We start from the raw sequence: 27,671 nt of genomic DNA, 5'->3' as shown, positions 1-27,671 counted from the left end.
AGAATCTGTTTCTTGATGAGCCCAGCCATGGTGCCGAGGCGGGAGGCGCCGCGCTCTCCTCTCGGTTCCTCGCTGCCCCCTCTCTTCGGGGCCGTCTCTCCTCGGGGCAACTCAGGTTCCAGACAGGCGCGGAAGGTGTGCTGCCCTGCCACCCTCATCCTTAACCCAGCGGCCCTGCTGCTGTTGGGTGCTTTGACTCCCAATCCAAAACCTTCTCCTCCTCTGTTCTCGTTCTTGACTCCATCACTGAGTCTCCTGCCACGTCCGACTTCTCTTTTTCATTTCCTAAGAATTTGTTCCACAAACTTCTCAGCTTATTTTGCTCTGTTTACCTACTCAGCTATATATATATATTAATATATAATACATATATTAATATATTCCCATTGATTTCAGAGAGGAAGTGAGGGGGAAAGAGAGAAACATCAATGAATGTCTTCTATTGGGGATCAAGCCCCCAACCCAGCCATGTGCCCTTGACCAGAATCGAACCTGGGACCCTTCAGTCCACAGGCTGACGCTCTATCCACTGAGCCAAACCAGCTAGGGCTCTTTGTGTTCTTGCCTCAGTTTCTTTTCCTTTGCTAAGCTAGTCTGCTTTCCTGGCTAAGTGCTGTAATGTTTCATCTGGTGATTTCCAATCCTAAGGGAAGTAGAAGTTGACAACATGCTCTAATGGAGTCCAGGACCTGGGAATTAAAAGGCCTAAATTCAAATTCTGGCTCTAGTATTTTCTAGCTGAGTTAACCTGAAGAAATTAATATTCTTATTTTTAGCCTCAGTTTAATCATCTAAAAAATGAGTTAATAGTATCAGTCTTACCTCATTAGGGTGTTGTATCCAAAGAAATAAAGATGTAAAATCTCACTTGAAAATTTCTGTAAAAAGGAAGGAAATTGTTGAAATAGCAGGGAGAACTATTACAGCTCTGCACCTCTACTCCACCCAACCCCAAACCAACATTTTTCAGATGTGAAAGTGACCGCCCAGTGATGTCTAAAAGAGGAAAAGAAATTACACTACCTCTGAGGGATGTATCAGGAAGACATGGGGGGAAGAGGGTGTAGTTTACACATAGGCCAACACCTGTCCCTTTCTGAAGAAGTGAAAGGAGATATATATGGGTTGACTACTTAATTAACATTTATCTTGTACTATAAACCAGGCATTATTCAGATAACTAGGGATCTCTAAATAAAAACAAATGTTCCTGCGATCAAAGAGTTAACAGCCTTGTGTAGAAGATCAATTACTAGTGCTAAGACCTGGAGCTCTATCATTAGACTAGTTCAAATGCTGGCTCAGCCACATTGTAGCTGTGTAAACTTGGACAAGTTATTTATATCTCTCAGCCTCAGTTACCACATATGACTACTGGAGTAATGATATCTAACTCAGAATTTTATGAGGATTAAATGAGATTATGCATATAAAGTGAGTGTATCAGAGAGCCCAGTGAACGTCCACCCTGCCCCCTCCTGCTCCCTGCAGATCCAGATTTGGGGGCCTGGCACCTTGGGTGCCCCCTCAATCCAGACCATGGAGGAAGAAGATTGTGGCCAGCAAGTGCAGACCATTGGCAGTCAAGCAGTTCCATAACTCCAAGATCAAGTTCCCGCTTCCCTACTGGTCCTTAGTCCGTAGCACAAACCACCCTTCACTACCAAGAGATCCGACATCTTCTTTCATATGCAAGGCCTCCCTGTCCCCTGGCCTGCCCAAATAAACTACTTGGGGGGAAAATGAAAATACAAAATTAAGTGATATTAATAAATGCTATTATCATTAGCATAATTGAAAACAGAAACAAAGTACTATGAGAACTCAGAAGAGGGAGTGATTCATTTCTATCTGGTTAAGTCAGAGACAGATTTACAATGAATGGAGATATTATTTAAAAGATGAGCATGTAGCTTAATGTGTTGAAAGAACTGGCTCTGAGATCAGACTTGCGTTTTAAACCTAGTCCTGTAGGTTTTTAGGTATGTGATCATAGGAAAAGAACCTCTGAGCTTCATGGTGCTATTTATCTTCATGAGGTTGTTGCGAGGATGAACCAAGCTGATGAAAGTAAAATACTTAGAGAATCCCAGATACAACAGAATGGTAGCTGTTGTTATTAATTCACGAAGCTGGAAAAGATGTTTCACACAAGGTAAACACAATTATGAAAAAAGACAAGTGTCACAGTTCATGGCTTCTAAATGGCAAGTGGCCTAATGCTTTGGCAAGAACAAAATATAGATTTCTTTTCAAAGTAATAAGTATCAACAAACCCCACAGGTTAATAATAGTAGTTAAAGTATCTTGTTATCGAGAAAATACATGGTAATAATTTTAATTTTACTCTCCTTGGATTGAGAGAACACATAATGTCACAAAACCATCATAAATTCAGTGTTTTAAATTAATTTACATTTTTTGTTGACATTTAATTATCAAATCTTCAAAAACTTAAAATCATGACTGTCATACAAATATATAATGCATCGAAGATTTATTAACTCATATTGATAACCCGAACGGTGAGCCGAGGTGTTTTCCCGGGGTCGTGTCTCCCGACGCTGAAGAATGAACTCCGTGGACCAGAAGATTTAAGCAAAAGTGTGGAAAATTTATTACAAGCAGATTCAGACGCCCCGCAGAGGAGAGGGACCCAATAGTGGGCTGCGCCTTAAAGCCTTGTAGTCCAGGGGTATATATTTGCTACAAGCCTGCTCTGTGTCTACCTGTGTCATCACCTGATAGATTCCTTCAGTTGTTTTTGCCAAGCAGTGAACCTGAACTTTCCCTGTTCTATGTGTTCTTTCTCTGTTCCTGTGCTGAACGTTTTCTATTTCTGTGTGTTCGTACATCTTGTTGCTACAGGCCCTCCCTTGTTTTTCCATGCCTCCGGCTTTGAGTCCAGGAACATTTATTATTTCTGCTTGGTTGGTTCCGATGGTTAGGCTGGCTCAAACTGCCATGTCTGCCCCTGCCTATGTTCCACCTGCCTTTGTTTTCCACTGGACCCTTCCCTTATCTGCCTGTGCTTCAAGTTAACCCTCTCAATATTAATGTAAGAACCAACAAGACAGGGTATAAAGCTATTCACTAAGCCCTTGCTGGGTAGCTCAGTTGGTTAGAGCATTGTCCTGGTACCCCAAGGTTGTGGGTGTCCTGGTATACCAATCCCTGATCAGGGCACATACAAGAATCAACCAATGAATGAATCAATAAGTATAACAACAAATTGATGTTTCTCTCTCTTGTCTCACTCCCTCTCTCTAAAATCAATACATTAAAAAAAATTTTTAACTCATTATTATAACAAATAAATATGTTGCACATGTTTATTACATATTTATAGGAGAGACATGTTTTTAATTGTTTTAAAATTATACATTGCCAAAATATATATTTGTGCTAAAACTTGGGATGAGAGAGTGAATAGTGTGAAGGTGGATAGGTCAGAGCTTTTACTGAACAGTCTGTGCTGAAGCTGGCTTATACCAGCTCATGAGAACCAACTGTGTGCATTTCTTCCTGACTCTGTGTTTGGTGTTTGATGACTTCAAGATAGCATGTAAATATCCATTGCGATGGTGTTTGTTCAGCACACAGTGATAAACACTACAAATCAGGATTTCATTTTCTGAATATCTGGTTGTTCAAGATTTACTAGCATACACTGTAAGATGGGTTGAAGGGGGATGAGATTGCAAATGCATGCATATTATTACATAGGCTATGTCAAGCCATGGAAGACTCCTACAGAGAGTGAATTTGGGGAAGAGGATTGGATTTCTGTTTTAGAAAACACTTGCTGATAACTATGCTGGCAGTACAGAGGATAGAACATGATGATAAAAGAATGGAGGGAGGGAGGGCATTGAAGATGCAGAGGCATTATTTCAGGTGAGAGATAAGGCAATATTAGTAGAGATGAAAGAAGGTCAAGGACAGATTCCAGAGATTAAATCAAAGACTAGAGCTGAAAATAGTTGAAGTTTCTAACTTGGGGCACACCAATCTATATATATAAAAGGTTAATACGCAAAGTGTCCCCTCAGGAGTTCGACCAGGAGACCGGGAGTTCAATCACTCCCTATGATGTGACCATCAGGGGGTGGAGTGGAATGAAGGAAGGCCCCGGCCAGCAGCCGGAAGGCCTCGATCAGCCCTGATTGCCAGCCAGGCCTAGAGACCCTGCCCATGCACAAATTTTGTGCACCGGGTCTCTAGTAATTGAGATAAAGTAATGTAGGTGGAATAGGCATTTTGGAGATAAGATTCCATTTGGTTTTGTTGCCTTTAAGATTATTTTAAGGATATGTGGGTAGAAACATTCAGGTTACAGTTGGAGGTGAAATTCAGCTTTCAGATTTATCAGTCTTTAATTATTGCTGAAGCCAAGAACAAAAATGATCCAGATCAAGGAGCATGCAAAGGAAAGCAAAAAGAGAAGCTTAAATGTGAAAGGGCTTATAATCAAGAGAGACTGAAGTAAAAGAATATATTTTAAAAGGTAAGAGATGAATAGGAATGATGGCTGCTCTATGAGGTAAGATTTATAAAATATTCTTTACATGTACATAGTAAGGAATTTTATCAATTTAATATCAGAGAAAATAGAATGACTAAAATTTGACATAATTAATTTTGTACGTTCAATGATTTTTTTTTAATACAAATGGATATAGACACCAATGGAATAGAGTGCTGGACTTCATGGAGTTTGTCATCTATGCAAGTTAACAGAGAATGAACATATGCTAAAAGGAAGAAAGAGAATAATAATAATGTTGTTAGGGGCAAAAAGAATATTGGGGATTAGTTATGGTATTGGGAAATATTGATCATACTCTGTTAACCATGATTGCCTTGTTCTGGTTAAAGAAAGGACATTCTAACCTGGCTGGGAGTTGTTTGCCCCCAGGACCTGGGAGTCCACCTTGGACAGTCAACCTTGAAATGTGGTCCATTCTCATTCAAGAACTGCCTATTATCATGGAAAGATTAAGGACCTTGTTGCCCAAACAATGGAGCCCCACCCCAGCCTGCATTGCCTACTTCCCCATGCCTATAACTACTTCCCCCCCATGTAATCCTTGTCCTGCCCTATATAAGCAACTGGTTTATGGGGGTGAGGGGGCTGCAGAGCAGATTTTTGTGGATGACTTGCTGCTCTCCCATACTGCTGGCATTATTGGAATAAACGATTCAACCCTGTCTCTGCTTAATTGGCACAAGTAGTGACTAGCAGCACAGACCCATTGACTGTCTAGTTACAATGTGGTGATAACTATTACCAGGTACTTGACCTTTATCATTTATTTTTCATAAACAATTCTGCAAAGGTGTGTTATTACTTGATTATACAGATGAGGAAACTAAGGCGTAGAGACATTAACTAACCTGTCTCAGCCATCTAGTGGCAGAGCCAGAATTTGAGTAGGAATTTGAGTTCAGAGACTGCACTCTTAACCATCTCTTTGATTTCAATAATAGTACCTAATTCAGAAATTTTAAAGATTAAATTAGCTAACACATGTAAAGCTTAGAACAGTTTACCCATGCACATTAAGCGATGTGTATTAATCATCATCTTCATTGCTCAAGATCACACAGCTATTTTATGGCAGAGTCCAGATTCCAATTCAAAATTCGTTCTCTTAGCCATTATTGAAGTATGGTAGCAATCATCTCAGGTAGAAACTATAGTTTAACTTTAACCCTGCTGTTTGGTTTCTGTACTTATTTGCTTGCTAAAATAATAGAAAAGTTATTTTGATTTTCTGAATTATATAAATCATCCCATTTGATTAAATATCCTATTGATTGTAATGTGAATATCCCATTGGTTGTGGTCATACTGGTCTTAGAAAGCACATTCTTCTGTACCTGGGAAGGACAGCACAATTATCCCAAGGTCAGAGGGCTCCAGATAACGTGTCCCTGTTGACTCAGTGGCCCCAAGACCCAAGGGCTTTAGATAATGTGTTTCTGTCAATTCAGTGATCCGGAGACCCAAAACTATAATTTAGATAACATGCTTAAGTAAAACTGCTTCTGCTTCTGTAAACTGCTTTTTTGCAAACCAGGTTCCTCATTCCAAACCTTGGGATGTAATCAATACCTTTGTGATCTTTGCCTATATAAATCTGGTGTTGGGGCTGGGGCGGGCACTATGAGATCTGGGAGAGCGAAATGCCCCCTCATAGTCCCGGATTTGCAATAAATGTGACTCTTTACTTCGACTTCTTGAGGTGTCCTTGTGTGATTCGCGGGGTACATTACAACATTATGATATACAGGAATTAGCCGAGAACATTACAGGAACACACAGGAGGAGCACCTCATTTTAAGAAGGAGGACAGAGAGGAGGTATGTCAAATGTCAGGAAGGTTTTTTAGATAAAGATACAGAGCTCTGTCCTGAAGAACAAGTAGACAGGGGAAGTGTGTGAATGTGGGTAAAAAAGCAAGGCCATTGACGAAGAGGATATTTCTAATTCAGGGTAGTTGGATCCTACAGTAGGGTGGGCAATGAATGAGAATGAGACTGAAGAGATCTCATACCTATACCATGCTGAGTATGGTTTTGCACTTTATTCTACATCAGTGGTTCTCAACCTGTGGGTTGAGACCCCTTTGGGGGTCGAACGACCCTTTCACAGGAGTCGCCTAAGACCATAGGAAAACACACATATAATTTTTTTTCCCCCTCATGAAACACACATATAATTACATATTGTTTTTGTGATTAATCACTATGCTTTAATTATGTTCAATTTGTAACAATGAAAATACATCCTGCATATCAGATATTTACATTACGATTCATAACAGTAGCAAAATTACAGTTATGAAGTAGCAACGAAAATAATTTTATGGTTGGGGGTCACCACAACAGGAGGAACTGTATTAAAGGGTCGCGGCATTAGGAAGGTTGAGAACCACTGTAGAATCTACATAATTGTCACTGTTTGAACACTATCCTAACACACACACACACACACACACACACACACACACACACACACACGGCTGGTTTGCAACAGGGATTAGAAGAAGGTTGCAGTAGCGAGTCAAACTTTGAAGTAAAGGACAAATTCGAAGTGGGCGAAAAGCATTTAGCAGCTTCCACTCTTGGATCTCGCTACGACTTTCCTAAACGGGTTAGGGCTAGGCTGGAACGCCCAGTACTGACTCTGGCTAAAGAGCCAGTGGCTGGGCTGTCTCCCGCTTCCGGCGTCCTCCGTTGCCAAGGGATACAGGAAGCGCGCCCTTAAGCTCCACCCATGCGAGCCGTAAAGTGCCGGAAGAAAATGTGAGAAGGGTCGGAAAGAGAAAGAAAAGGCATTGTGTTTCGTGCTAAAATGACGACGTTAGTGTTGGATAACGGAGCCTACAACGCCAAAATCGGTTACAGCCATGAGAATGTCTCGTAAGTGTTGGTTTTTACCGAGGAACAAGGCACTTACGCCTGGTAGTTTCACATACTGCGCTTCACCTTTGGGACGTCAGTGCAGGGCCCCCGCCCCCGCGCGGCCTTAAGCTGAGCCCCAGGGATGCTCTCATGGAAGCTAGGTGGTTGGGAAGCTTTGAACTGGAATTTAGATTTTAATTTTGGGCTGTGCGGCCCCGGAAGTGGGACGTGTGTTTTGTTTTGTAGCCGGAAATTGCTCTGTAAAAAAGGGTTCCAGAGAAGCGGTTCCTAATTGGGGGAGCGAGGGTGGGGTCCGTATACACAAATCTGCAGGAGTCGGGGGGGCAAATGCGTTTTCTTGGAGACGCGATTATAGCTTTCTTCGGATCCTCAGAGGGTTTTATGACCTCCCCAAAATGTAAAAACCACGGTCTTAGTAGCTGGAGAATTCGAAAGCTTGTGTCTAAGCCCTTCGAAGTGCTCATTGGCTGACCTGCTCCATTATAGAGTCAATTAAACAAGTACTGCCATAGCATTTATCAAATATATGTGTTGGCATAAAGAATAAACAGATTTGAAGACACGCTTTTCTTCTGTCATTCACAGAAGGGTGTGTTTTTCTTTTCCTCTCCGTTTTCTTTTGAAAGAGGACAGTTGAACTGCTCAGGAATGTAAATTGTTAGTCTTCTGGAAAATGTTGAGACCTGTGTATCATTGTTTTTATTCTCTGACTCAGCAGTTCTGTTACCAGTTACCTAAGGAATCAATTAGAGGTGCTTGAGAAGCGTAAAATATAGGATGCTCTGAATTATTTATAGCCACTGTGTGCGGTAGCAAAAATTAAGGAAGGATGCTAAATAATCAAGAATACCAGATATATTAAAATTGTAATACAACCATACGATTGATTACGATGCAGCTTTAAAAAATCATGTATTTAAACATAGAGAAAGACCTGTACTGATAATGGACCTAGTTTGTCTTCCTAAACAGATTGTAAGCTCATGGTGGACACAACCACATTTAAAAGTACCACTTCCTACTTCTGTACCCAAAGCATCTTACTGATTGAAAATTTTCACTTTATGGTAACTTGATTTTATGGCCAGAATTTTGAACTTGTAAACCTTTTACCAGAATTTTATTAAAAATTTATCAGTTAAAGCCAGAAAGACCAGGAACTTTACCTAGGTCTCCTGTTATCTGTGTGGTGGTAGGACCAATACCCACCTGTAAGGGTCTCTTGAGGAGTATTTGAGAAAGAAAAAGGGTCCAGTACATAACCTGGTATGTACTAGAGCCCTTTGGGGGGAAAAAAAGGCACTTTTTATTATGTGAAGACAATGAGAAACACTGGTTTTGGATATTTTTCTGGCATCCAGGGTGGTGGTTAAGTAAAAGTATTTATAGCAACTAAGTATTTAGGGAATAATTATATTATTTGATTCTTTGTTTATAGGGTTATTCCTAACTGTCAGTTCAGGTCAAAAACAGCACGTCTTAAAACTTTTACTGCTAACCAGATAGAAGAAATAAAGGACCCTTCTGGACTCTTCTACATCCTTCCTTTTCAGAAGGTAATTCAATTAGATGCCATTTCTAGCATTATAGACCCAAATTTAAAGATAACTTTAAATGTATATCTAAGATTTTAAATGTACATATAAGAAAATGTATGGAAATATTTTTAGATTTCTAAAAAATGTCATGTAGGTGCTCTCCCTCCTGGGGCACGCCCAGGCCTTCCCCTTCCCCGTCCCCCGTCCCCTTCCTATTTCTGGTCTAGGCATGTTACCATTAGCTTCCTCACTTCCAAGCTCCGAGGGCCCTTCCTTTACTTCCATAACTTGTTTCCTAAGCCATTACTTCTAGGAATTACTTTTTCTACCTTTGTAATTTACTTAATAAATGTTCTTTTACAAAAATTAAAAATGCCATTTAAATTTTCTTTTAAAAAAGTTTTTTTATTGATTTTTTTAGAAAGAGAGGAAGGGAGAGGGAAAGAAACTTCAATGTGAGAGCAAAACCTGATCTGCTGCCTTCTGCACGCCCCCTACTGGGGATTGAGCCTGTAACCATGTGCCATGACCAGGAATGAACTGGCAACCTTTGTGTGTGTGTGTGTGTGTGTGTGTGTGTGTGCGCGCACTGGCTGTTGCCCAACCAACTGGGCTACACCGGCCAGGGCTAAATTTTAAATAAGATCTTATTAAAACCAAAACTTGAAATTAAAGGGTCCTATTAAAATAAATGACCGCCCTGGCCGGTGTGTCTAAGTGGTTAGAGCATCGGCCCTCACATTGAAGGGTCTCAGGTTCGATTCTCAGTCAAGAGCATGTACCTGGATTTCAGATTCTGTCCCCCACCCCAGTTGAGGCCTGTGCAGGAGGAAACTAATCAATGTTTCTCTCTCACTCTCCCCCTCCTTCCCTTGCACTCTCTAAAAATCAATGGAAAAAATATCCTGGGGTGAGGATTAACAAAATAAAAATAAAATAAATGACCATGCCTTGGCTGGGTAGTTCAGTTTGTTAGTATTGTCTCAATATGCCAATGTGGTAGATTTGATCCCCGGTGAGGCTGCAGGAGGAAACTAATCAATGTTTCTCTCTCACTCTCCCCCTCCTTCCCTTGCACTCTCTAAAAATCAATGGAAAAAATATCCTGGGGTGAGGATTAACAAAATAAAAATAAAATAAATGACCATGCCTTGGCTGGGTAGTTCCGTTTGTTAGTATTGTCTCAATATGCCAATGTGGTAGGTTTGATCCCCGGTGAGGGCACATGCAAGAATCAACCAATGAATGCATAAATAAATGGAACAGCAAATCACTGTTTCCTTTTCCCTCTCTCATCTCTCTTTCCCCCAAATAAAAAAAAGTAAAAATAAATGAATAAATAACCAACCATAATTTAGTTACTGAATGTGGGTATGGGTACTGAATTTTACTTGTTTGTGTTAAAGCTAAATGAGATGAACACATTAAAGAAAAGCACAGAGAAGCATCCGTACTTATTGTTACATCTTTTGAACCCTTGACACTTTGGTTAGTGTTAATTTGTAGTGTTTTGAACTTTTAAAAGGAGAGAAACATAATTAGTTTGAAATTCAAACATCATTAGACTGGTGAAGGTAACCATAAAGAGATAGAAATCAGCAATTTAGAATATATTAATCTGACTTTTTTTAATTGTTCAAATATTTTTGATGATTAAATTTATTTAAAATTTTTTTAGGGTTACTTGGTGAATTGGGATGTTCAAAGACAAGTTTGGGATTACCTTTTTGGAAAAGAAATGTATCAGGTAACAAACTGGAGTATGTATTCAGATTTATTTCCAAGTCTTATTCGAATGAAAAATTAGTATTTATATTTTAAGGTTTATAAACTTTTGAATATGCTTCAGATACGTGTTTAAGTCACTTAATATTCTGTGCGTGGCTTTGATTTTCTAAATAATAAGTAAGTGCAAGTGAACAGAATTTCTGTATTGAAGTGAAATATGAGGTTGATACGAGATAGTCTGTATGAAACTGAAGATTAAAAGTTTACTTCAGATTTCTACTATTATTAGACCAATTCAGTATCTTACTTTTATTTTCACAATAAAATATTTTTGCCTAAATATTTGAATGTGTGAATATTACAATATGAGAAATTTGTGCTTGTAATGTCTATAGTGTGACTTTAAGTATACAGAAAAATGTTCAAATGTTAATGCTGCTTAAGAATGGGTGGTAGAGAATTATGTACATATTAAATATCCTCAAGCTTCTTGCCTCTTAACATTTAAAAGCAAAATAACAATAGCCCCAATGCTTATAGTTATTCATTACTTTTGCATAATTATAAACAATTTGATAGTACAGTGGGGCCTTGACTTATGAGTGTCCCGACTAACGAGTTTTTTGAGATACCAGCTGTCTCTCGGCGGATTTTTTGCATTGAGTTGACAGAGTAATTTGAGTTAACAAGCTCCTTAACGAGCGAGCTCGGTCTCGGAACGAATTAAACTCGTAAGTCAAGGCCCCACTGTACCATTTTGTTAATGCTACTATTAAGACAGCTAAAATTGAATAATAGTTAAAGAGCATGAATTCTGTTACCAGACTTCCTGTGTTCAAAGCCTAGGTCACTAACTAGTTATATGAACCTTGGTAATTTATTCAACTCTCTCAGATGCCTCGGTTTACTCACCTATTAACTGGGTATAATAAGACCTGTCTCCTAAAATTATTGTGAGTTTAAAGTAAGTCTGATTATATATGTGAAATATGTTTATAATTATAACACAAAGTTATGAAACTTTTGGGATTTTTTTCTCTTTTAGGTTGATTTTTTAGATACTAATATTATTATCACAGAACCATATTTTAACTTTACTTCTATTCAAGAATCAATGAATGAGATCCTATTTGAAGAATACCAGTTCCAAGCAGTATTAAGAGTAAATGGTGAGTTAATGTTTTGGTTGGAATTGAGTTATGTGAATATGGATATGAATAGGGTAAATGAACACTTAAATCCAAGAATATGCTCTGGCTGGTTTGGCTCAGTGTATAGAGCGTCGGCCTGCAGACCGAAGGGTCCCAGGTTCGGTTCTGGTCAAAGGTATGTACCTTGGTTGCAAGCACATCTCCTGTGGCAGGTGTGCAGGAGGCTGATCAATGTTTCTCTCTCATCGATGTTTCTAACTCTCTATCCCTCTCCCTTCCTCTCTGTAAAAAAAATCAATAAAATATATTTTTTAAAAATCCAAGAATATTCTTTTAGATTTGAAGAAATAAAACACGGAATTTAAAAACTAGATGGACCCTTAGAGATTAGTTAGTCAGACTTCTCTCATTTTATCTTTTACTCATATAATATTTCACCCTAATGAAGTTACTAGCCACATATGTCTAATCTCTAAAAGATTATTATTTCTGAGGTAGTTATCTTTTCTGTTACAGATATGCTTGCTATTATAATTGATTGAAAAAATGTTAATAGTCAGACTGCCAACATAGGATCTATCAATATCATCCAGGAGTAAATTTATTAAAGGTTAGAATTACATTACATGGCTGTACAATGAATGTACTAAGATATTTAGCTTTCAGAATTAAAGTCTGTATAAAGCAACAATCTATATATATAAAAGCCTAAACGACCGAATGACGGGTCGACCAGTTGCTATGATGCGCACTGACCACCAGAGGGCAGACGCTCAACGCAGGAGCTGCCCCCTGGTGGTCAGTGTGCTCCCATAGTGGGAGCGCTGCTCAACTGACCAACCAGTCCTGGCGGCCCACCAGCCCGGTGGTAGCCACTCACTCCCTCAGTAGTCCTGCAGGTCTAATCTCCAGAGAACGGGCCAGGCACAATCCTGACAGCGCCGCTGGCCTCCTGGAAGTCAGCCTCAGGCACCGCGGCCACTTCCCCTCCCTAGGCGCTCTACAAGGAAGAAACAATGTAAAAGCGGCCGCCAGGTGGCTCCCAACAACCAGTGCAAACATCAGTGGGATGGATCTGGATCGAGGGTGGCAAGGGTGTCCCACCACTTCCTGGTCCCCCCAACCCCTCCTCAGGATGGGCGCTAGACACAGAATTCACGGCTGGCAAGCGCCGCTGTAGCGGCACCAGCCTCTCCTGATTGGGACTGACTGGGCGTGAGCCCATGGTAGGCGCAGCGGGGGCCGGGATGAATGGGAGTGGCAGGCAGGAGAAGCAGGCCGCATTATTCTGTGGTTCGGCCTGATCCCCGCAGGCTACCCCCAAGGGACCCCACCCATGCAAGAATTCGTGCACCTGGCCTCGTGCGTGTGTGTGTGTGTGTGTGTGTGTGTATGTATATTTATATATATATAAATACCTAATCTCCAGAGAACGGGCCATACATACACACACACAGGACATATACACACATACACACACACACACACACCACACACACACACACACACACACACACATATATATAAGCTTTAGGAACTGTTATGACCGAACGATGGGAATGACCGGTCGACCAGTCGCTATGATGTGCATTGACCACCAGGGGGCAGACACTCAATGCAGGAGCTGTCCCCTGGTGGTCAGTGCTCTCCCATAGGGAGGTGGGCTCATAGCTGGTGAGCTCAGTTGCAGCATTAGGAGCCTCTCCCAACTGCGTGGTAATGCTACCAAGCGGTGGCGGCGGCAGGTGCAGCCGGCCTGGATGAGCACAAGCAGTGCAGCATCCGGCCCCGGCTCAGGCTCCGCCCTGGCCGCCTGCTGCTTGGTGCACTGCTACATCCCCCGAGGGATCCCGGATTGCAAGAGGGTGCAAGCCAGGTTGAGGGACATCCCCTCCACCACCCCATGCACAAATCCATGCACCGGGCCTCTAGTACTAAGAGCAGAATTCTGGTTAAGAGCAGAATCTCTAGAACAGTGTTCTCAACAAAGGTGATTTTGCTCCTCAGGAGACTTTGTCAGTGTCTGGAGACATTTTTGGTTGTCACAACTGGGAGAATGCTACTAGCATCTAGTGGGTAGAGGACCCAGATGCTGCTAAACATGTTACAATGCACAGGACAGCCCTAACAGCAAGGAATTATCTGGCCCAAAATGTCAATATTTTCAAGGTTGAGAAGCTCTGCTTTAAAGTCACACTGTGTAGGTTTGAATCCTGGCTCTGGTTGGTTCTAATTGTCTGACTCTGGTTCATTATTTAACTTCTGTGTGCTGCAGTTTCTATAAAACGGGATTGTTGTGAGATTTAAAGCACACATACTCAATGGGGTTTAGTATAGTGTCCAACATGTAATGAATGCTCAGTAAAGTTATCTGTTGTCAAAATAATATTATAAGCTATGAAATGAAAATTGACCTTTAAAAATTGATCCCAAATTTATATTTACCACAAAAAAGTGATATTTGAAAGTTTAAACACTATAAGGAACTTTTGACAGAGTTATGAATATAGTAATAAATTAACATTTTCTTATAAACAAAAGAAAACATTTGTCTTTGCCTTAGTTTCTACCTTTCTTTATTGCTTTAATATAATTATAATGTTTCTTTTTCTCTCTACCTTTTTTTTTTTAATAGCTGGGGCTCTCAGTGCACATAGGTATTTCCGAGATAACCCTTCCGAATTATGCTGTATCATTGTTGATAGTGGATACTCCTTTACACATATAGTTCCTTATTGTAGAAGTAAAAAGAAAAAAGAAGCAATTATTCGGTGAGTTGCATTTCATTTTTATGTTATTTTTTAGAAATAAAACTGAAAAATGTGTAGTAAACTGATCCAAATTTCCATTCTCCCTTTTTAGGATAAATGTGGGAGGGAAACTTCTAACCAATCATCTAAAGGAGATCATATCTTATAGGTAATACTTAACTTTTATTCTTTGGGAGGATGGGATGCTGGCAATGAAGTTTTCCAAGCAACTTAAAATTATTCTTTACCCGTAGTTGTAACTTCAGGTGGCATTTCTATATGATTAGTGCTTAAAAAGCTATATCACATATATAAATACTAACGATGTTTAAATCGAAAAGCTTTCTAGCATTTAAGATGGTATTGTCCACTAAAAAAGACATTCCCAAATTCTACAGAATTTAATATATTAATATTTTAAAATGATAAATGTTATACATGTGCATTGTAAAACAAATTTAAAAGGTGTATAAGGAGACTGGCCGGCGTGGCTGAGTGGTTGATCATCGACCTATGAACCAGGAGGTCACAGTTCAATTCCTGGTCAGGGCACATGCTGCCTTGTGGCCTCGATCCCCAGTGTGGGGCCTGCGGGAGGCAGCCGAACAATGATTCTCTCTCATCATTGATGTTTCTGTCTCTTCCTCTCCCTTCCTCTCTGAAGTCAATAAAAATATACTTAAAAAAACAATAAAACTAAGATAAACATAAAACTGAAACAAATATGAAAGTATTATTTTCTTTATTAACTATGGGCGCTTACTAACCCATACGAAAGCTACCCCTTAGTTAGGTAATTCTCAGAAAACAAATGGTCAGTGGCACAGATAGATGATCACTAGAGAGTTACATGCAAAGGATATATATGGATAATTCTCAGACATAAAAAAATGTTAAACACCTGTAGAAATTAAAGATTTAATTCAAATCCTTATCAGTTATTTGTTGAGGAGCTGGGGATACATGAGTTAACAAAATAGACAAGAACTCCTCTTCCTCATGGCACTTCTTAGTAGAGAAAGTGCACATTAAAATACCATTTAACAATTCACATTTATGGAACTTTTTCAAAAGATGATGTAGATTTGTGATATGGGCACTCTTTATTTGCTGCTGATCGGAGCACAACTTGAAATAACTTTTCTGGTAAATAATTTGGCAGTATACCAAGAGACTAAGTATTTTATATTCTGCATTTTAGAGTATGAATAAATAATCATAATCAGAGATATAGATAAAAGTACTCTATTTCATTACTCCTGAGTTTATGTTTTTTTACATTTTAACTTTGAAATTGAGGTGAATCTTCCAATCATTGGTACCTTAGAATTGTCATAGTTTAATTAGCATTTTTTTCTTTTCATTGGTACATTTGTGCATCTTGGAGAAGGTGGAATATGGTGTATATGACTATGTTGTTAAAAGCAAAAAGATAGAAGCAATAATAATAATTATTATTTTTAAAATATATTTTTATTGATTTCAGAGGGGAAGGGAGAGGGAGCGAGAGATAGAAACATCAGTGATGAGAGAGAATCATTGGTTGGCTGCCTCCTGCACATCTTCTACTGGGACTGGAATCGAACCTGGGACCCTTCAGTCCTCTGGCTGACACTATATCCACTGAGTCAAACTGGCTGGGGCAGAAGCAAAATTTATTTATTGAGTACAGGGACTATGCTAAACACTTTATATATGTGATTAGAATGATAAACTTACAGCTATGTTAAATTGGCGCTATTACCTTTTTAGAGTTGAAGAGTTGTAGTCCCAAAAAGATAAAGTAACTTGGCTACTAATTTGGGATTAAACCTAAGTCTCTGGCTCCCAAGTCCATGTTTATAAACACACAGGTATCTTTTCTCCCTGATCTAAACTTCAAACATTAGGAACATTGACAAATACATTTTAACAGATCCCTCTGACTGAATATTTTAGGGCAGTAAGAAATAATTTTTAAAGAGTATGTAATAGCATAAGAAAATGTTCATGAGATAATGTTTAATCTAAAACATAAAAAGTAAACATGTATATAATCTATGTACACAAAAATATTCAAAGGAAGTAACCTTATATTTTTGTTTTTTACAAATCTTTATACATTAAACCTGTGGGTTTTTTTATTTTATTTACTCATCAAATATTTATTAAGGATCCACTACATGCCAGGTACTGTGTGCTGACTCACAATACTTTTGTAATCAGAAAAGAAAGTGCAAAGAGTTAAAAGCAAGATTCTATTCAGAATGATTGGAGGAAAAAGTTTGCTCTTTAATTGGGTAAACCTTACCCCTTAACACGTTTTCAGTTTCCTTCTTTAAACTGGACTTACATTTGCCTTTGGAGGGATAATGTGGAGATAAAATGAAATAATGGAAATAGGATGGGGCTGGGTGGAGGTGGGCAAAGGAGGGGGAAATGGGGGACATCTGCAAGTGTCAACAATAAAAGTTTTAAATAAAAAATAATAATAATGGAAATAAGTATTTCATAAAGTTACAAATATTTTACACATTCAAGAATTTACTATTTTAAAAAATTAGTTACCTGAAAATTTAATTCCAGAAAAAAATATTTTAAATGATCATTATAAGTTATATTTAAATCTTTTCCATATCATTTTTTAAATATGTTTTTGAGAGAGAAAGGAAGAGAGAGAGAGAACATCTATTGGCTGCTTCCTGCACCCCTCCCCCTGGGGATCTAGCCCACCCCCCTGGCATGTGCCCTGATCAGGGATGGAACCGAACCGATGACCTTTCAGTGCACAGGACATTGCTCAACCAACGGAGCCATACCAGCCGGGGCTCTTTTCCATTTAAAATTTTTATTTCTTTTTAGGCAGTTACATGTTATGGATGAAACACACGTGATTAATCAAGTGAAAGAAGATGTATGCTATGTGTCTCAGGATTTTTATAGAGATATGGATATTGCCAAGTATGTATAATGGTAATCTAAGAATTGGGAAGTTGATTCTTGGGAATGTTATACATAGTTAAAATATTTCATAAGTCTCTGTTTTGTTTTCCAGGTTGAAAGGAGAAGAAAATACAGTAATGATAGACTATGTTTTGCCTGACTTTAGTACAATTAAAAAGGGCTTTTGTAAGGTAATTTGAAAAGTCCTCATTATATATCTTCAGGTGACCACCTCAGTCAGATTTGAAAAGCATCCAGCTGGGATTAGTGGAGTCTTAACAGAATTGTTGATTGGCTGCCTTCCTGGTGGCCATTTTTCCAGTTATAAGTGCATAAATGATTAATAAATGTCTCACTAAAGGTATTTAGAAAAAGACCTGTCAGCTGAATGACAAATCTGGAGATAAACAGAAGTTGGTTATTTGCCTGTTGTGAATATTGATACAGTTGACCCAGGACTGAATTATTGATATTTCTTTTTATATATTTTAAGTATTTTTATACCTATATAAAGGATTAGGATATACTCTATTATAGGAGGAAAATTGCATATATGAGTCAAATGAAGTGAATGTCTATAACTGAATTTAGAAAAGCTGATGATTCTTAGTAAAATTGAGAGGGAATATTATTTTAATGATGTAGAATATTGTAGAAGGAGTGTTTTTTTTTCCTAGTCCCTCAGGAACACAGCTCACAGTTGGGTGGGTTAGCAGAAAATAACGAGAATTTCGGTGGTAATGCCCATATATTTGTTTAAGTCATTTGGAAACAGATTTTTAAATAAGATTGAATAAATAATAAATGTAAAGATGTAGGCTTTTTGCACAAGGGAAAGGAAATATCCTAATAGAATGAACCACAGTGTTCAATAAGCAATAGTGGAGTGAAAGTAGATAACGGAAGAAACATAAGACAATAAGTGTTTTCTATTGAGAGTATGTTTTTTGTTCTCTGGAAATGGCAGTCAGTTTACTATTATAAGTACTTTATGAAGTTTCCCCTCATCTGTTCCTTTCTTTCTGTTTTAAAATGTGTGGAATAAAGCCAGATTATCTTTGGGGGAATAGCTATGTTAGGGTCACTAATTATTTTTTTGTGTAGTTTAGGCAACAGGAGAGAAAACTACTAACTTTTGAGAACCTGAAACTTCCAAGAACATGTTAATATATTAGTATTACATATTACTAAATGTTATTCGTCGTGTGATCTAGATAATGTGGTAAACATTTTATCTTTTACTTTAAGCCAAGGGAAGAGATGGTGCTAAGTGGAAAATATAAATCTGGGGAACAAATTCTTCGTCTGGCCAATGAAAGATTTGCTGTACCAGAAATACTCTTTAATCCTTCTGATATAGGAATTCAAGAAATGGGAATTCCAGAAGCTATTGTCTATTCAATTCAGAACTTACCTGAAGGTACATAGTTAAAATACTGAGTAGTAATGATATTTTTACAAAACCTTATGTGAACTCGAGAAGTCATCTGTTTCTTCTAAATAATTTTAGGAAATAGCAAGTCTTTTATTTGTAGAGATTTCCAGATCCAATAACATACTTGAATAATTCTTTATTGGTCCCAGATTATACATCTCATATGGGAAAAAGTCATTATTGTACACTTAAACTTGAAGAAATTCTCCAGGAGTATTAAATTAACATATCTATTGTAGAAAAAGTTTTAATTTAACCCACCTTTGCACAGAACATGACTTTATAACTTTGCAACTTTATGAATGGTTTTCAGCTGTTGGTAGGATTGGTTTATTCTTTCTGTTATATTTGGATTGATATAATTTTAATGAGATTGAAGTATGATACTTCGGAGTGAAGTCTGGGTTCTCCAGAAGCATGATTTAACTGATATTCTCGAGTTAAAGTACTTTTATATCTTGAAAATGTCTTCCTAGTTCATAAGGAACACTAGGCATTGGAGAAAACCTAGCATATGCAACATCCTATCCTTCTGATATATTAAAAAAAGGAAAAATGAAAAAGAAAGTCAGTAATTCCAACACCTTAATATATTTTCATATTAATAACAACTATTTTCATATTAATATTTCATATTAATTTCATACTTTATATAAAGTTACAGTCATGAGGTATGCAACATTTTATACTATACTCCTTTAATGTCATGCCAGGAGACTCAGTGTCAATATATACTCATTCCTTGTTTTGCGCTGGTACTCAGTATTGTAATTTTTTTTTAAATATATTTTTATTGGATTTCAGAGGGGAAGGGAGGAGGGAAGAGAGATAGAAACCATCCATGATGAGAGAGAATCATCGATCGGCTGCCTCCTGCACGCCTCCCACTGGGGATTGAGCCCGCAACCAGGGCATGTGCCCCTGACCGGAATCGAACATGGGACCCTTCAGTCCGCAGGCTGATGCTCTATCCCCTGAGCCAAACTGGCAAGGGTTCAGTATTGTAATTCTTTTTTTTTTTTTTAAATATATTTTATTGATTTTTTACAGAGAGGAGGGAGAGTGATAGAGAGTTAGAAACATCGATGAGAGAGAAACATCGATCAGCTGCCTCCTGCACATCTCCTACTGGGGATGTGCCCACAACCAAGGTACATGCCCTTGACCGGAATCGAACCTGGGACCCTTCAGTCCACAGGCCGACGCTCTATCCACTGAGCCAAACCGGTTTCGGCTCAGTATTGTAATTCTTGATAAATTTCCCTGGGGTGCTGCATAGGCTTTTAATACTGGCTGACCATATGGCACTTAAGGTTTGCCATCATATAACTTTAATGAGTGCGAAACAAAATCCTTTCTTTAAATATTATTATAGATTATGAGTATTTTTCACTATTAAGTATTGCACATACTTAAATACCTGTCTCAGTGAGATAGCATGAAGTTAAAATGTCATGAAGGACCTCCTTTTCATCTTTCACTAGCTCCGTCTCAACCTACACAAAGATTCCTTCCATTTTAGGGAAGAACAATTATAATTATCAAATGTCTGCTAGTAGAATGTTACTGATATATATATAATGTTTAGCTTATAGTAAGTAGCCCATAGTTCAGCCCCTTACCTTAGTCTTTGTTCAATATCTAGAGGTCATATTTCTGTTTAATATATCTATTTATCTGTAATATCATTATAAAATATCAGAAATTATCATTTATATGGTTATAAAAATATGGTTTCCCAACCAGTACCTATAATCCCTAATTGCTTTTACCTAAGCCCTCATCCTTATCATTCCATGAAGATAGGTAAACAGATTTTCTAATGTCTTTTTTCTCTCCATTCTCCCTTTTTTTCTTTTACAGAAATGCAGCCGCATTTTTTTAGAAACATTGTTTTGACAGGAGGAAATTCCCTTTTCCCAGGATTTAGGGATCGGGTTTACTCAGAAGTTCGATGTCTCACTCCAACAGATTATGATGTTTCTGTTGTGCTGCCTGAAAAGTAAGTGTTGGCTCATATAGACACAAAACATGGCAGACTGTAGATCAAGTGGACTGTGGATAAAGCAGACTTGAGTTTAAAACCTGGTTCTTCCTTGTTGGCAGGTTTATTTCACCTTTGGGATCCTCATTTTCCTTTACTCAAAAATTGAAGTGATAGCCCTGGCTGGTGCAGTGGTTAGAGCATTGGCCCGCACACTGAAGGGTCTCGGGTTCAATTCCTGATCAAAGGGACGTACCTGGGTTGCGGGTTCACTCCCCCCCGACCCCCCACCGGTTGGAGCTCATTTGAGAGGCAACCAATCAATATGTTTCTCTCTTTCTCTCTCTCCCTCCCCTCTCTCCTTCTCCCTCGCCCTCTCCCCACCCCCTTTCTTCCATGCTCTCTGAGAAAAACAGTGAAAAACATATCCTCAGGTGAGGATTAACAACAACAACAACAAAATTGAAGTGACAAACCTTCCATTTTAGTAGATTCAGTCTTATGAAGTATGTTAAGTGCCCACCATAATGATTAGAAAATGATGGGCACTTGGTTAATATGAGATCACTTCCCTATAGTAAGTCAGTCTTCTTTCCTAAGAGTTTTTATAGGCAAAGCAATTAGGTTATTATCTGTTTGAGTTATCTGAGGTGTGTCATTTCCTGAGAGTTTCTATCAAGTATAGAAATTTAAGAATTTACCCATTAAGTTATGTCTATTCATAAGTTGTTTTGGAATGTTTTAAGATAATTTAAAATATTTTAAATTAACTTTTAAATGTAATTAGTTTCTGTTAAATTCAAAACTGTTTTATATATATTCCCCTACCCTGTTTTATGAGAAAAAGCAGATATCATTTCTACTTTATTGGTAAAAAAATTAAGGCAGAATTTTAGAGCTGTAAGGAAGGCTTACACATCATCCTGTCCAATGTTCTTACTTTGTAAATAAAGAAGCAAGGACTCATAAGTTGGCAAAGGCTTTACAGCGATTTGATAGCAGTGACCAAATCAAAACCCAGTTCTCTTCCCCTTGAGGCAGGAGCTCTTACAAAATATACGTCTAATAATTGCTCCCTCCCAAGTTTTAAGTGGCAGAGACCCCACATACCTGACTTAATTTTAGAGTTTTGTTTTAAAGCTAAAGTAGAAATTTTCAAAACCTATAGCAGGCCCTCATCTGATTACTTATTTTTAGCTATCAGGTAGAAGAATAAACTACCATTAGATATTGAAATGATTTTTATCATCATTGATATTCATATACTCTTTTTAGAGTATGAAGCGTACTGGATTTTATTTATTTGTTTGTTTTAATCCTCTCCCTAGAGTATGCATATTGATCTTAGAGGGGGAATGAGAGAGAGAGAAACATTGATGTGAGAGAGAACATCACTTGATTGCCTTTCATACGTGACCCAACCAGGGATTGAACTCACCATGTAGTTATGTGCCCTGACCGGGAATTGAACCCAAAACCTTTTGGTATATGGGACAACGCTCCAATCAACTGAGCCACACTGGCCAAGTTTTATCCTGCATTTTGTTTATTTTATATATTTTTATTGATTTCAGAGAGGAAGGGAGAGGTAGAGAGAGAGAGGAACATCAATGAGAGAGAATCATTGATTGGCTGTCTCCTGCATGCCCCCTACTGGGGATTAAGCCTGCAACCTGGGCATGTGCCCTTGACCAGAATCGAACCCAGGACCCTTCAGTCTGCAGGCTATATCTGCTGAGCCAAACTGGCCAGGTCTTATCCTGCATTTTAAATTTAAGTTGTGTACACATTACAGGCTAAGGGATGCACAGAAGTAGTTTTATTCTTTATTCATCAAATCTTTATTGCACACCTACTCGTGTGTGTGTGTGTGTGTGTGTGTGTGTGTGTGTGTGTGTGTTTGTGTATTCCTCTCCCCCCAAGATAAAGAATTGCAATAAGGCCCTAGCTAGTTTGGCTCTGTGGGTAGAGCGTCGGCCTGCGGACTGAAGGGTCCCAGGTTCAATTCAGGTCAAGGGCATGTACCTTGGTAGCGGCACATCCCCAGTAGGAGGTGTGCAGGAGGCAGCTGATTGATGTTTCTCATCGATGTTTCTAACTCTCTATCCCTCTCCCTTCCCTTCCTATCTGTAAAAAATCAATAAAATATATTTTTAAAAAAAGAAATGGCAATAAGTACAATAAGGAAAACATTAACTTTTTTCTTTCTCATTTTTTAGATTTGAAACTGAATTGGGGATAGTGGAACAGTAGAAATAGAATTGCATTATGACACAAAGTATATAACCTTGCTTGTAAATAAAGCCAAACTAAATGTTTAACATGCTTTAGTTTTACTTACTGTCCATGTCCTACCATGTAACTCTTTATCTTGCACTATGTTTTCTAAATGTTTCATTTATTAGAGGCAACAGAGTATAGCAGCAAAAGCACAGACTGTGTGATAACAGTTCCAGTTAAATCTAGTTCCAGACTTAATCTCTCTGGCCCTTATTTTCCAGACTTATAAAATGGGCGTTATAATAACTATATTGCTGTGTGATGACATATCTTTGCTGCATACTAGTACAGAAGTTAGACTCAGTTATGACAGTGTTTTTCATTTTATGCATTTTTAATCTTTTGCTTGTATTCTTGTTTTTTATTATTAGAACTAGAGACCCGATGCATGAAATACATGCAAGGGGCTCGGCCCTCACAGCCACGGCTTTGTCCGGAAGGTCTTTCAGCTGTCTAGTCTAATCAGCATATTACACTTTTATTATTATAGATAGATTCAGGGCACAGGGAAAAAAATCAAAAGAATAACTATTTGTAATGTTGATAAAGATTCCTTTCTTTCTGAGTTTGCTTTAGTCCTATGAAGTTTATGATTATTTTTACACTTTAAATGACTTTCTGCTACATTTTAGTGACTAATGTTTTTGCCTTTTAGTTTTATAAGATCATCTGGATTCATTTATGTTACCTTTATTTTTAGCCCTATTACTTATGCCTGGGAAGGAGGAAAATTGATATCAGAGAATGATGATTTTGAAGATATGGTGGTAACAAGAGAAGATTATGAAGAAAATGGACATAGCGTCTGTGAAGAGAAATTTGATATTTAAGTAACATTTCAGAAAGTTTTGACTGGTTCTGACAAAGGTTTAATTTAAACGTTCTTTTTAAAGGTTAAGGATCTGTGCTACCTTTTATCTTAAGAGAAAGACTTGAACTTATGTAAATACTTTGATCTAGGGGTGATTTTCAAAGGTTTCTCAGCTTGGTTACTAAGTGAACTGTAACTCAGCCCATATTTTCATTTAGGAGCTACATTACCATAAACAATGCTTATGCTGTTTCTGAGAGTATGTTATCTTTCATTAGAAGATGAAAGAGTGAATGCATTTTAGATTTAATTCTTTATAGTTGAAAGCAGAGACTTAACTGTCTTGCTGGTCAGTTTTCCTCAGGAGGTAGTTTTGTGTGACTGTGTCTAGGAATTGGCCAAAGTGTTTTCAGTCTGGTATGATTTCTCTTTTAGAACAAATATTTTACTTTAAATTTGTCATTCTTATTTGTATATACTAAAGTTGTAAAGACCATTCTTCTGTGTGTTTAATGTTTATTTTTTACTTAGAGTAAGTTTGAAAATGTGGATACTAAAGCCAGTTTACTAAAGTGTTTTTGGTCACTACTGTGTTGGCAGAAGTGTATTCACTCATAAAAAAGTGTATTTACTGCACCATTTTGGGGGATTAAAATAAATTTGAAGTTAACTTGGGGTTGTTCAACTTGATACAAATATTAGCGCTTAGTTTTAAAATCTCATGTAATTTACAGTAAGTATTTTAAGATGTTAAAGGCCATAGCTTTCCAATTGAAGGGAACAGCTTACAATGACATTAATGAATGAGTCAGGTAGGCTTCTTTGATGGCAAACAGTAAGAACTCACTAGAGCGATCCTAAGTGAAACAACATTTATCAGCAGGACAGAGGACAGCTCAGAAAATCTAGGAAAAAGCTGGACCAACAGCCCTAAGAATAAAAACCAGATAACCTTAGGCATCTAGGTTATAGAAACTAAGAGACAATCCTTACAGAGCCCTGCCATCAAAATATCTCAGCTTCTGTATTTTCTATCTTTGGCCTGTGCTCATAAATCAAATTCCTACCAGTCTCTTTTCCCAACTTGGGATCATGCGCCTGCCCCATGGCTTCAGGGACTTTGACAGTCCCACTAAGATAGCCTAGAGCCGTGCCATGGCTCGCAAGCCACATGCGGCTCTTTAGCCCCTTCAGCGTGGCCACGAAGTTTCAATCGCACTGTACGTGTGCGCCTGCACGTGGTATTTTGTGGTAGAGCCACACTCAAGGGGCCGCAGTTTGCCGACCACTGGCCTAGAGTAAACGAAGGAAGTTTCCCGTAGGAAATTAAGGTGAAGAGACCGACGCTGGGCAGGGTGAAAGAGCTGTGTACTAACTACAATTATATATTGGATCGTATTGGGGTAAGGCCAGGTGAGTCCTTCCTAGACCTAGGCTGGTTATCATTATAGAGTTTGAAGATACCCAGTTACTAACATATAATTTGTGGACATTGTAGGAAAAAGATGCTGGTGGCATAAAACAAGTTTTTGCAACCATACATTTGAACAGTGCTAGAATTTCAAGGTAATGTGGTTGGAGGTAAAAAGATAAGCCCCATTTAAAGGGCTTTTCTTGACTTGTCAGGATCTCATCTTGGTCAGGTAGAATGCTATCATTACCAGCCAGGTGTTTTTGCTGTGAGGAACTGGGCATTCCTCAAGGCTGCATTCCTAAAACATGCCCTCACCTGAAGTCTTCTGTTATAGTCTACCGAGGATGATGCGTATGCGTTCATATCCTTACTACAGTAGACTGGAATTTCTGAATACAGTGTACCAGTAGGTCTCACAATGCTTTTTTGAGACCATAAAAATTCATTTCTTAAGTTAATGAACATGGAGCCTAATCCTTTATCTGTAGCATCAAAGCTCCCATGCATTTCAACACCTGCCTGATTTTGAAAACTTTATTGCTAGAGGTAATGTTTTAATATTATACAATAAGTTGACTTCAAAGAGAACATTTGACTTCAGCTCTGAATAATAAACATTGTCTGAAATGATGCATTAAAGATCTCTATTATTATAGAAAAATGTGGATGATCTTTTTTTTGAACACTTACCAAGAGAAGCAGAAAAATGAGTGATGATCTTAAGTTTGAGATTTACTAGAAGTAGAAAGAGAACTTAGCCACATTAGAGTTTAAAATTTTTATTATAATTTGCATGCAGGGAAGTAACATGTTGGCCATGCATGATATACACCTTAAAATGGTAGAGGATTGGGATTTACAGCAATGAGTAATCAAGATAGAACTGCCCTCTCAAACACTTTCCTATCTTGGTTTTGAAATTTTTAATTCAGTGGTGATTGGCTTTCATGTAGTAAACTGATCATGTCCGTCTACTTCTCTGCCTGTCCCAAGTCCCTTTAAGCTCGGAGGAGGGAGGCAAATGAGATCAGGGAGGCATACACAGAACACTCAGATGCTACTTGTGATATATTCTTTCTCAACCTGGGAGGTAGGCACATAGGTGTTTATTGTATTAGAATCTATACTTTATTATGTGCATGAAACAGTTCATATATTTTATTAGAAGAGTAAATCCTGAAGTATGCCACCCTGAAGGGTGCCATTAATGAACAAATGTGGAGAAACTTTTTAAAAGATGGAAAACTAATTGGATTAAGTTGTTAGAGAAACAAGGACAAGAAAACCCATATCCCAGATCAGGACAGGAGAAAACTAAAGACGTATGAATAATTCGAGATATAATTTAGGACAAATCCATCGAGTAGGAGATCATGGGGAAGCCATGTAAAGAATGAGTTGGAGCCCTGGCTGGTTTGGCTCAGTGGATAGAGCGTCAGCCTGCAGACTCAAGGGTCCCGGGTTCAATTCCAGTCAAGGGCACATGCCTGGGTTGTGGGCTCGATCCCCAGTATGGGGCATGCAGGAGGCAGCCAATCAATGATTCTCTCTCATCATTGATGTTTCTATCTCTCTCTCCCTCTCCCTTCCTCTCTGAAATCAATAAAAATATATATTTTAAAAAAAGCATGAGTTGGAAACAGCTAAGCCCTATTCCCTCTCTTGGAGTTGAGGCTCAGCAGAAAGAGTAGAAGTGTAAGAGTTGGAGAGAGAAACAGAATAGAACCTGAAATAATGTCATATCCACTAAGAGTATCAGAATTTAAAAAAAAATTAAAGGGGCAGCTGATTGTGGCACTGATCTTTGGCTAAAGACAAGAGCTCAGACCTCATTAGAAAGAATTCTGACTGGGCAGGGACCTACATTTAGTACACTTTCCTCCTGCTGGGGAAAGACACCCTAATTAGAACTTAATTCACTGTCAGGGGAACAGGGAATCATAAATGAAAAAAACAGACACCCAAGCATTAAACATTTGAGGGGTGCTTAACACCACCAAATCCAGCAAACAAGAATGGCCCCTAGGGATTAAAATCAGCAAAAGAAACTTTTTAAGTAATATTCTCTGAGAGACTGGTGAGAGAATTGCATCTATCACAACAACAGGTTGCTATAACAAAGATAGATCTTAGAAATTAAAAGTAGAGATTTAAAAACAATTTTTTTTTATTGTTTAAAGTTTTACATATGTCTCCTTTTTCCCTAATTGACCCCCCCCTGCCCCCC

At 38.3% G+C, this 27,671-nt stretch overlaps 2 protein-coding genes across 5 annotated transcripts in view; one reads left to right on the top strand and one right to left on the bottom strand.

The window, feature by feature from the left end:
• Positions 1 to 107, bottom strand: part of UHRF1BP1L (UHRF1 binding protein 1-like) — a 79,338-nt gene extending 79,231 nt beyond the window's left edge. For all 4 annotated transcript variants that reach the window (XM_014530035.1, XM_014530037.1, XM_014530038.1 and 1 more), the window contains exon 1: positions 1 to 107. In XM_014530035.1, the coding sequence (XP_014385521.1) occupies positions 1 to 29 (29 nt within the window). In that variant the 5' untranslated portion in view covers positions 30 to 107.
• A 7,181-nt stretch (positions 108 to 7,288) lies between these two features.
• On the top strand, positions 7,289 to 25,164 carry ACTR6 (ARP6 actin-related protein 6 homolog (yeast)). Its single transcript, XM_005882352.2, has 11 exons — positions 7,289 to 7,428; positions 8,870 to 8,987; positions 10,648 to 10,716; positions 11,743 to 11,866; positions 14,484 to 14,619; positions 14,711 to 14,767; positions 17,440 to 17,538; positions 17,633 to 17,711; positions 18,769 to 18,940; positions 20,819 to 20,957; positions 23,920 to 25,164. Exons 1-11 carry the CDS (start codon positions 7,361 to 7,363, stop codon positions 24,047 to 24,049), a joined length of 1,191 nt encoding a protein of 396 aa, XP_005882414.1. The 5' UTR covers positions 7,289 to 7,360; the 3' UTR covers positions 24,050 to 25,164.
• The last annotated feature ends 2,507 nt before the right edge of the window (positions 25,165 to 27,671 follow it).

The sequence above is a fragment of the Myotis brandtii genome, unplaced genomic scaffold, assembly GCF_000412655.1.
Source record: "Myotis brandtii unplaced genomic scaffold, ASM41265v1 scaffold708, whole genome shotgun sequence".
Taxonomy (NCBI): Eukaryota; Metazoa; Chordata; class Mammalia; order Chiroptera; family Vespertilionidae; genus Myotis; species Myotis brandtii.
Note: the sequence above shows the minus strand (reverse complement) of the source record. Positions and strands in the feature narration are given on the sequence as shown.